The sequence below is a fragment of the Corylus avellana genome, chromosome ca3 (assembly GCF_901000735.1).
Source record: "Corylus avellana chromosome ca3, CavTom2PMs-1.0".
Classification (NCBI taxonomy): Eukaryota; Viridiplantae; Streptophyta; class Magnoliopsida; order Fagales; family Betulaceae; genus Corylus; species Corylus avellana.
The window spans coordinates 27,823,053-27,833,454 of NC_081543.1; the positions used below are offsets into that span (position 1 = coordinate 27,823,053).

Consider the following 10,402-nt stretch of genomic DNA (forward strand, 5'->3'; position numbering starts at 1 on the left):
TGAATTCATTTTGATACCACTGAAAGTTAATTGCAAATAAGGTAAATCACAATGACTAATTTTGTAATTTTCTCATAAAATTAACCAAGCATGTACGTGGTATCTGTCCTTAGTGCATGTGAAAATGCATATAAGAATAATATACTCTAAAGACATATGTTAATTTAATAAATTGTATTTGAGGAATTTCCTTGATTCATGTTTGAAGTAAAACTTCGTCCTTTTATTTATTTTTATTTTTTGCATTTATGAGACTTTCTTTCCTACAGTGTGGGAAGGAAAATATTAAACTATATATTGTCTGGATTATACTCTAAATTTAAAATGCTGATAGAGATTATATTACATTGGGAAACTTACTTCATCATACCCTTGTTTTAAGCCCTCTTGATCTTTTGCGTTGATTATGGATCCAGCAATCCCTGCATTGTTTATCTGCAATTTAAAATAATTTCAATATTAGAGTACTAAATGGGGGATAAGAACAAGACTTCGTATGGTTATTGGTCGTTATTTTTCACCAAGCAAATGACTCTTTTTTTTCCTATTCAAAAAAGCCGGCGGAGGAGATCACTTATGGCTATTTTATTTAAGTATGACTATAGTAGTCCCTACTCGCTAAGAGCCGTACATGGAGGGACCAAGACGATGGGAACCACATACTGTTTCTTAAGTCCAACTAAATCATAACCTGAGTCAATTCCATCAAGAAATCAGTGGGACCTAAAACAGCTAATACTAATAGGATTGATGATTCTTATTTCAGAAGTTAAACTCTCACCTTAGTACATATCTAAAACCATTTGGAGAATTTTATTGAGACCACTGAACCACTACCATTAATGGTAAACTAAATGACTTTATTTTCATCAAAAAAAAGATCACATGATTTCATCTTAATTCAAAAGTATAGACCGATTAGAAAGGTATCTATATAATTAATCTTCCTTAGCTAGACTATTGGATAAGGGCTCATCCATACTTATCCTTTTTCGTTTCTCTTTTCCATACTATGAACAGGTTGGAAAAGCAGCCTAGTCAAGCAATAGGAAATACACATCCCTATGAATTTTGATATTCCCATCTACAAATCGAAGTCATATTCTCCATAAAAATCAAGTGTCTTACCAAGGATCAGAACATACAATGCGGGCAGTTAATATAAGAGGATAGGTGTTTCCTTACCTACTTAAGCAGGTGTCTAGACTATACAAATCAGTAAAAGGCTTAATTATCTACGGTATCCGGTCACGTTAGCCACCCATGCATGCAATACAGGCAACTAATTACACCCGATCACAAGTATCGGAGAGTTGGATTATGTACCAATATGTCAAGCATCCCAAATTGAGTTTTGATGAAATTTGCAAAAGAAGAAATGCTAGCCTTGTCCCCCACATCAAGTTGATGAAAAATCACATCGGAGTATCCAGCAGCCTTGAGTTTTTCAACAGCTTCATTTCCCCTCCTCACATCTCTAGCAGTTAATATCACCTCCACCCCATTTGAAGCTAGCTGCTTACATATTTCAAATCCTATCCCTTTGTTTGCCCCCGTAACAACTGCAATCCTGAAAAAAAGAGTTTGAAACAAATGCAAAAACAAAGAAATTAAGATCGATGTTTCACTACTTACTACGATATATTATAATATACATCTGAGGTTCATATTAAAACATGTTGTTAAAGATGAAATTACCTCTTCGTCATGTTTGTTGACTTGTTTCTGCAATTCGTTGACGATTATTTATGGAAGTTTGTGGTTTTTCTGTTGTTTGGATGGTTTAAGGTAAGGTTGTGGCGTATTAATAGTTGCTCATCTCTGGGTTTTCTACGCATGCAGTGACATCTTCCCAGTTGCTATCTTGCTTGGCTACGTATACTGTGACGTCTATAAAGCTAAGTTTAAGACTTGTTACGTATACTGTGACGTCTATTAACTTTTGTGAGCAAGACAAAGAAACAGACATGGAATGGGATATAGTTTTAACATTTTCTCTCAAATTCAAGGTTGAAGCTTGAATTTGGAAAAAAAAAAAAGGATTAATTTTTGTTTTTTTTTAACAGGATATGGTTCCACAAGCATAATAAAGAAGACTATGAGTTCTACAACCATCAATGAGATATGCGAACACGAGTTACCAACCTTAATTATTGCCATATGTGTATCAGCCAAGACGGTCTGATCAAGATTTTTCGAGGTCTCTTTAGATCCCATTTTCTTGTTCCTTTCCTTTTCTTTTCCTACCTTCCCCGAGTAGTACTCTCGTACTCTTAAAGTATTTTAAGGAATATCTTATTCATGTTATTTTTGTCTTAATAACACTTAATGTGTTGTTGTGTTCTATTTTGTCGAGCATTATAGTGGGAAAGGCTGTGGAGCCCCCCCTATGGAGAAAAGTAGATAATTTAGTATAACTTGAAGTAGTTTTGTGGCCAAAGTCAAGTCACGTGGCCTTTTCAGTCCATAAATGTATTATAAATTAAGTTAGAGGGTTTGATGTTTTGGCTGAAATGGGAGACTTAATCATTACTTTAACACTTCTCTTTATATGTGAGCTCAAACTCCTTAATAAGTGAGGCCTAACATGTAGAATATTTAATTTAAATGGGAGGTGAATTGATGGAGTCAAGGTTCGATTCTAGGACCTTTGACCCTGATAACCAAGCTAAATCACCACTTTTACCAAAAGCTTAGACTTTGAATATTTAATTGAAATGGAAGTGATTTGACGGAGTTAAGGTTCAATCCTATGACCATCGGCTCTGATATCATGTTAAATTACCAGTTATCTTAAAGCTTAAACTAATAAGAAGAGGTAAATTTAATCACTTAATCATTAATTTAATACTCCCCTTACGTGTGCTCAAACTCCCTTTTAATAGGTAATATATAACAACATGCAGCCTATAGAAGGTGATCTATCTCTTGACTTTAATTTGGAAAACTTAATTTTCCGCATATAAAATAAGAAAACAACCTGTTCATAACTATTTGTGAATAATATATTATTAACAATCTTAATTTCATCTATATACAATGGACACGAAACCTGCTAATAATATATTAAATTGGGCACGATATTAATATATTACTATCTCTAAGTTATGATAAACGTTATCTTTGAGTCTCTTTTATATCTACTTAAAGTTAGTGTGACTTTTAAAATTACCATTGAATTTGTGATAAATCATTATTAAATTTTGATATAAAAAAAGACACATTAATTTTTTTTTTGGCTCAAAAGCTTTCATTCTCATTAAATCAATTCGATGGAATCAGAACAGATTGCTCTGCCATTACTATCAATCTAATACACTCTAGTGGTTCATTGAACCAAACATTATTCATCTCCTTAGCCGTAGCCATTCTTGCAAGAACGTGGGCCCCCTGGTTGAGTTCCCTTGGAACATACTACATCTCCCATCGCTGAACACATATTCATTTTGAGTGGACACAAAAGTAACATCTATCATTATCCTACTATCCCTATTCCCTACCTAGCTACTTCCCATGGAAATTAAATATTTATTAATATGCTAATATATTTATTTCGGCTTGATTTTAGTTTTATGATGGCAGTTTAAGCTCAAATGAGATGATATGTCAATCAAGAATCGATCGGCATATTTGACTGCCACGAATTATTGAATTTGTTATAGCAGAGAAATCATATAAATTCTATGATGAAGAAGTTTTGGTGGGGTAACAAATCAAATGAGAAACGCATCCATTGGATGAGTTGGGAGAAGCTAGGAGTGGCTAAATCACACGGTGGTATGGGGTTCCGGGATCTCATTTTTTTCAATCAAGCTCTCTTGGCAAAGCAATGTTGGCGGCTATAGATAAATCCGGATAGCTTGACGGCACAAATATTAAAAGGAAAGTACTATTCCGATTGTACAATATTGGAGGCGCAATTGGGGCATAAACCTTCCTTCGCTTGGCGAAGCATACAAGGGGCATGCAAAGTAATAAATGATGGGTTGATATGGAGAATTGGGGACGGTTCCAAAGTTCGGATATGGGGTGATAAATGGATTCGCAATCCATCCACTTTTATGGTGAAGTCACCGCCAAAATTGTTGGATTCGGAAGCAAAAGTGAAAGAGCTTATTGACTATGAGGGACAGATCTGGAATTTAATTTTGCTAAGAGAATTATTCAATGTAGAGGATCAGTTGGCCATACAAGAGGTCCCATTCAATTGCCTAAATAAGCCGGATAAGTTGGTATGGAGAGGGACTCAAAATGGAAAATTCTCGGTAAGAAGTGCTTATCATATGTTAAAAGAGCAAGAGAGTGGACTACAACCTGAGAGCTCAAGTAGAAAGGGGTAAAAAGATTTATGGCAGGGAATCTAGAAAATGCAGGCTCCAAATGTGGTTAAAAATTTTATGTGGCGGGCATGTCAAAACCTTTTACCGACTAAAGATAATCTATTGTGGAAAAGGGTTATTGAGGACCCCATATGTCCCATTTGCAGTTTGGAGGCTGAAACTATGTCCCATGCTTTGTGGGAATGTCCGGCGTCGAGAGATGTATGGGGAGCTAGCCACAAGGTCTTCCAGAAGAGTAGCTCTACAGGGCCAGATTTTCTCCAGGTAGCAGGGGATTTGTATGCAAAGGGGGGGATAGAAATTCTGTGTTTGTTCTCAGTGATATCGAGAAGCATTTGGCAAAGACGAAATGCTATGATTTTTTAGGGCACTTTCGTCCACCCAGATTCTGTGGTTAGAAACGCTGAACAGGCAGTGCATGATTCTGAGCAAGCAAATCAGCTTGAACACCAGCAAAATGTGCCCAATACGCAAAGTCAAGTTCGGTGGACCAAACCGGAAACAGGGTGGATTAAAGTAAATGTGGATGCAGCTTTGAATAAAAAAGAAGGAGTGATGGGCTTCGGTCTAGCCATGCGTGATCAAGAAGGAATATTCTTAGCTGCAAAATGCATCAGAAAAAGGGGCTTATGGGATCCAGTTGTGGCTGAGGCTTTGGCATTCTACCATGGGACTGTATTTGGGAGAGAGAAAGGAGTGCAGCATATTATTATCAAAGGTGATGCAAAGCAAATTACTGATGCTATCCACGAGAAGGGGCTGAACACTAGTAAGGTGGGAGACCTGATTGATGATGTCAAGCTAAATTTAAATAAATTTTCTAGGTGGCAAGTTAAGCATGTACATCGTGAGGGGAATAGGGTGGCTCATGGCTTAGCACGACTGGCCCTTCAACAGGTCAATGATACTGAATAGAATGAGGAGTGTCCATCTTGTATCAGAGATATTATATTGACAGAGCAGTTGCTCTGTCAATGATCCATTTTATGAAAGAATATCAAGATTGATTTTTCAAAAAAAAAAAAAGAAATCGTGCACAATATATATAATTAATTAACATTAATTATAACTTTTCTCCATATAGTCTATTCAAGTCTTTAAGTCTTTCTTAGTAAAGTTGGCATTGTCCCAAAAGACTTGTAGTACAATATCATTGTCCCGAAAATGCAAAGTGCCGGGAGTTTTAAGGAAATTTAATCTATAACATTTGTTGGAATCCCTTTTATATTTTACTGAAAAATAAGTGATTCATAAATCGCGACGGTTAATTATATGAAAGTTAATTATATTAATTTTCAGGTTATTACATCGGGCAACTGCCTTAATAATAAAAAAGAGGAATCCCATGTAAAAATAGAAATTTGCAAATAGTCAAAGCTAAAAGAACGTTTCACAACATATAACATAGAAAGCTTTTATTCAATATAACTATAAAATAAGCCAACTACAAGAAGCAAGGAAGTTTCTACAAAACGTTTGACATGAACAATGATCAGCAACTGCATTGTATTACATTAATTATCGGTTAAAAGGTTGAGACTTTTGTTTGATCAAAGAAGAGGCCGGAAGGTCCACCTTCAGGCATCAAAGCCACCATGACAGGGCCTATAGCTCCTTCTTCAACAGTCAAGACTCCAGTGTTTCCATTCAATTCTGTATTGGTATAGCCAGGATTAACTGCGTTAATGGCAATGTTGGAATATTTGTTAGCCAGAATCCTCGTGTAAGCATTCAGAGCTGCCTTGGAGACAAAATAAGCAGAAAAATTGTAGGCCAGCCCTTGTCTTCTATCAAATTCGCCTTCACATCTTCTAAGAACCCTTCCATCACGTTGTCCACTTTCTCTTCTTTTAGGCCATCTACATTTCCTAGCTCCTTGCATTCTCATTTGAAATAAACTGGAATACATTGACAATTGACAACCTATAAATCTTTCCAACATGGTCAAACAATTTCTAGCACCAAAAATTTAGTGCAATTGTCAAGGCACAAATCCCAACATGCAGATGGCAATTCTTGAAACTAAGAGTAAGTTTGGCACTGTGATTTCCCAGACCAAAAGTGGGATTTTAAATAAAATCTCAGAAAATATATCATTTGGGTGTGTGTGTTTTTTTTTTTTAAAAATTGCGATTTGAAAATGTAGAAAAATCTAGTCTTCAAATCAAATGCAAAAAGGTGCCTTTTTATAGAAGTACGATTTTAAATACTAAAATGCAATTTTAATAAACGTGTAACTGTGTTTTTAAAAATTGCTATTTAATTTAAATTGCAAACACAAACGAACCCAAGTTGCACTTGATCTATATCGTCGACAAAAGACCATAAAGTTCCCAAGTGTTTTGAAATGTCACAAGGTGATTTGATTAATTATTGTTGAGAGGAATTGTGCATAACTAAATGTGTGGCATAACTAAATGTGCCTGCTTTTGGATTAATAGTTTTGTACCTTCAGCTGTCCCAAAGTGGAGGAGACATTTATTAATCTAGCTGAATTGGATAATTGACGAAGAGGAATAAATTCTTTGCTCACTAGCTAGCTTGATCCCATAATAATTTGTTCTTAGACAATTTGCTGCAGTTTCATAAGTTTGCTTCAAAAATTTCTTCGAGGATCCAGCATTTGCACCTGTTATCTTTAACACGGTATGCCTTGGTTAATGATGTAGCATATATATATATATATATATACATATAAATCATTTGAAGACTATTTTACTTTTTGATTTTATGAAACTTCCTTTTCTACAATGTGGGAAAGAAAACATTAAACTATATATTAGGTTTACCTTTTCATTTAATTTAACGCTTTATCTTGTAGTAACTGCTTAAAATTCCTGGATTATGACCTCAATTTGAAACAGAGACAGAGAGATTATGTTACATTGAGAGACTTACTGCATTAAGTCCTAGTTTAAGTCCTTTTGACCCTCCATGTCAATTGTGGATCCACTAACTCCTGCATTATTTACCTGCAATTTGAACAATTTCAATATAATTAAGAACATGCATGCATGACTTCATCTACTTTATCAAATTGGTCATTATTTTTTTAAGGGAAATCATATATAAAATCCTTAGGTCAACGCACTTTTATTAAAAACTCCCTGGGTATTTTTTTTTTTTGAAATTTAGTCCCTGTGTCACTCGAAACTACTAGAAACTCCCTACCGTTAATTTTTGTTAACTGCCGTTATTGGAGTTAAACGAACCGTTTCACTTAAGTCCACCTCAGTGGAATTTTTGTATCCTACGTGTTCACATTAGACACGTAGGATATAAAACTCACCGTTTTGGACTATCCAAAACGGTGAGTTTGGCTTAAACTTGAGGGCATCTTTTTTGAAACCCTCAAGTTTCATATGGTCAAAAAAACAAACCACCCGATACACCTCAAGCGGCAACCCACCGACGCAGACCCCGCCAGCGACAGAACCACCAGAGACCGAACCCACCGGCGACAGAGGCCACCGGCGACAGTACCCACCGGTTAAATCACTCATTCCGGCGTGACTTTTTCGGCTAGGTTTCCGTCCAATCACAATATTTTGAATCGGAAAAATCTGGTTTCGACGAAGGTATTTTCCGGAATTTCTTTGTGGGTTTTGTTGATTGACTGAAATGGAAGCCTTTAATAGTTGTTTTTTGAATTTTTTTGTTGTCTTGGAACCTTTTGGTCGAAACCCCATCCCCAACCTTTTTTTTGTCCAACATTATTGTTGATTGGCAATAAGTGTGGTCCACCTTGGTTGTGGTCCTGGAATGAGACAGTTGTTTTTTCGTGTGCACTGGCAAGTTGGTCAAGGGGGATTTTTTCATCTGTATAACTATTTATTTTATTTTTTTGCTTCTCTACTCAAATGGTGGATTGCCGAGGACATGAAAATAGGAATTCTTTGAGCATAGTTTACGCCAGTTTCATCATGCTACAATTGAGCAGTATTTTTTGAAATTTTTTTTTTTTTTTTTACCTAATAGTTCATGCCATACTTTTCTATGCATGACTTTGTTTTTAGGTCCTCCAATATTTTTGCAACCTTTTTAGTTGATGAGAAGAAATGTCAATTACTGAAAGAAATGTTAATCATATTAGTATTAACATTTGGAAGAAAAGTATTTTTCGATGGAGAAAAAAGTGGTATTATTGTTGGGATATGATAGATTGTGGTTGGTTGGGTTTTGATGACTTTGTAAATTTTTTTAGGGAAGTTTCATCATTCTACAATTGAGCAGTATTATATACGTGGTTGGATGTTACGGCTAATTTCTTCTTATTGCATGTTTGATTACACTGCATATTTGCATGTTTGTAGGGAGCCGCCTATGCTCATATATCATCTCTAGCTACTACACTAACAACTTAGTATTGTTTAGATTACAAATTGAGCAGTACTATTTCTGCAGGGGAATCACATTTTAAACAATGTGATTATCTTTTGTTTAGGGTTTAGGGTACATTTTTTTTTCCCAGTATTGTTTAGATTACAAATTGAAGTGAGAATAATTTTTTGGCAAGCTTGATTTTATTTTTCTTTTATGAGCTTGATTATTCTCTCACATGTCAGTTATATATTGTTAGGTTCATATTATAAGATGAACCGGAGGAAGAAAGATTTTGGGATAGGAGACAATGAAAGCGAATTTTACGATGGGAAGATGAAAAAGGTTTGTGAATTTTATTTAGTGAAACCAATTAGGGAACTGTGATTACTTATAATAATTGTGGGTTTCACTGTAGAATGAACAGTCTATGTCATCGGCATCTATAATATCATCGGTCAAAGAGGATATAGAACCTGTGTAGTGTAGGTGCGGACTTACAAGCCCAATTATAACATCCACTACTATAAAAAATCCTGGGAGGCGATTCTATGGGTGTGCTATGTATGACCGTAAAAAAGTATTTGAATTTGGAGAATTTGGTTTTAAGAAATAGTTATTACTTCGTGCTTGTTCGTAATTATCATATTTTTTTGTGTAATTACAGAAAGTTGGCCAATGTCGTTTTTTCCAATGGTATGGCGAACAAACCTGTGCTCGCGGAAGGGAGGTCCTACCTGGGCTGTATAAACAAGTTCATTCCCTGAAAGGTGAAGTGTCATTACTTAGGGGCAAACTAAAGATCCAAACATATTTGTTGGTTTTTTTGTTGGTGATTTGTGTAATGTTGATTTGTCTAAGGTTGATGGGGCATTGAGGCATGGGAAGGAGGCAATTAGATTATTATGAGTGGAATAAACTATCTATTTTGTTGTTGTCAAGGATATTGTTTAATGAGTTATGTTGTCCACGTGGATATATGGTTATGGCTTATATGTAGCAATTATTTTCATGCATTGAAGGTTGGCTGATTACTTTTATGGAACAACTATTTCCATGCATTAGTTTTATTCGTATGCGGCAATTTATGATTATTTGTATGTTGCTCTTAAGTCTGAAATATTGAACCGTACAGTAGAATTTGCAGGCAGAATTAATTTTATCCGTCCACTAATACGATCTGGAATTGGTAATTGCCATGACGAAATTCCAAAATGTAATTCAATAACTAACAGTGCACGTTTAATGCTTCATGAACAACATTCAAGCTAACAAGCACATAAAGTCCCAAAATGAATCCCCCAATTGTTTTTTATATTACAAACATAAAACAAAAAAAGCCGACATATCACTTGATTATGAAATGGGTATGCGGGAAAAAGGCAAAATGAAGAGATTTGGTAAGTGATAAATGTGATCATTGCGTGGCACCACTTCCTCGGCTTCTTAGTACACGTGTAGCCCTACGTGTACTACCATGATGTGATGATTCCGCTGCTGCTTCCGCCTGTGGTTCATGTTGGGATCCAAAGAATGCGTTAACAAAAATAATAATTAAGACAAATACCAACATATAAAAAAAAAAACCGGAAATCATTGTGAATATTACAAATTAAGCACAAGTATATGAGTTTTTTAAGTACAAAAAAAACCCCAGACTAATTTACTAAATTACAACACCAATTTCAGCAAACTTTCAGATATTTGTGGGCAGCTATGGAATCATCGGGAAATAAGAGTTT

The 10,402-nt window shown here is 35.3% G+C and overlaps 2 protein-coding genes across 2 annotated transcripts; one reads left to right on the forward strand and one right to left on the reverse strand.

The window, feature by feature from the left end:
- Positions 1–342: 342 nt before the first annotated feature.
- On the reverse strand, positions 343–1,709 carry LOC132174350 (salutaridine reductase-like). The gene is made up of 3 exons (XM_059586020.1): positions 1,699–1,709; positions 1,327–1,570; positions 343–435 (listed from the first exon to the last, which is right to left on the reverse strand). Exons 1-3 carry the CDS (start codon positions 1,707–1,709, stop codon positions 343–345), a joined length of 348 nt encoding a protein of 115 aa, XP_059442003.1.
- Positions 1,710–4,061: 2,352 nt separating this feature from the next.
- On the forward strand, positions 4,062–5,255 carry LOC132174351 (uncharacterized). Its single transcript, XM_059586021.1, has 3 exons — positions 4,062–4,336; positions 4,487–4,604; positions 4,707–5,255. The coding sequence occupies exons 1-3, from the start codon at positions 4,062–4,064 to the stop codon at positions 5,253–5,255; spliced, it is 942 nt and encodes a 313-aa protein (XP_059442004.1).
- The last annotated feature ends 5,147 nt before the right edge of the window (positions 5,256–10,402 follow it).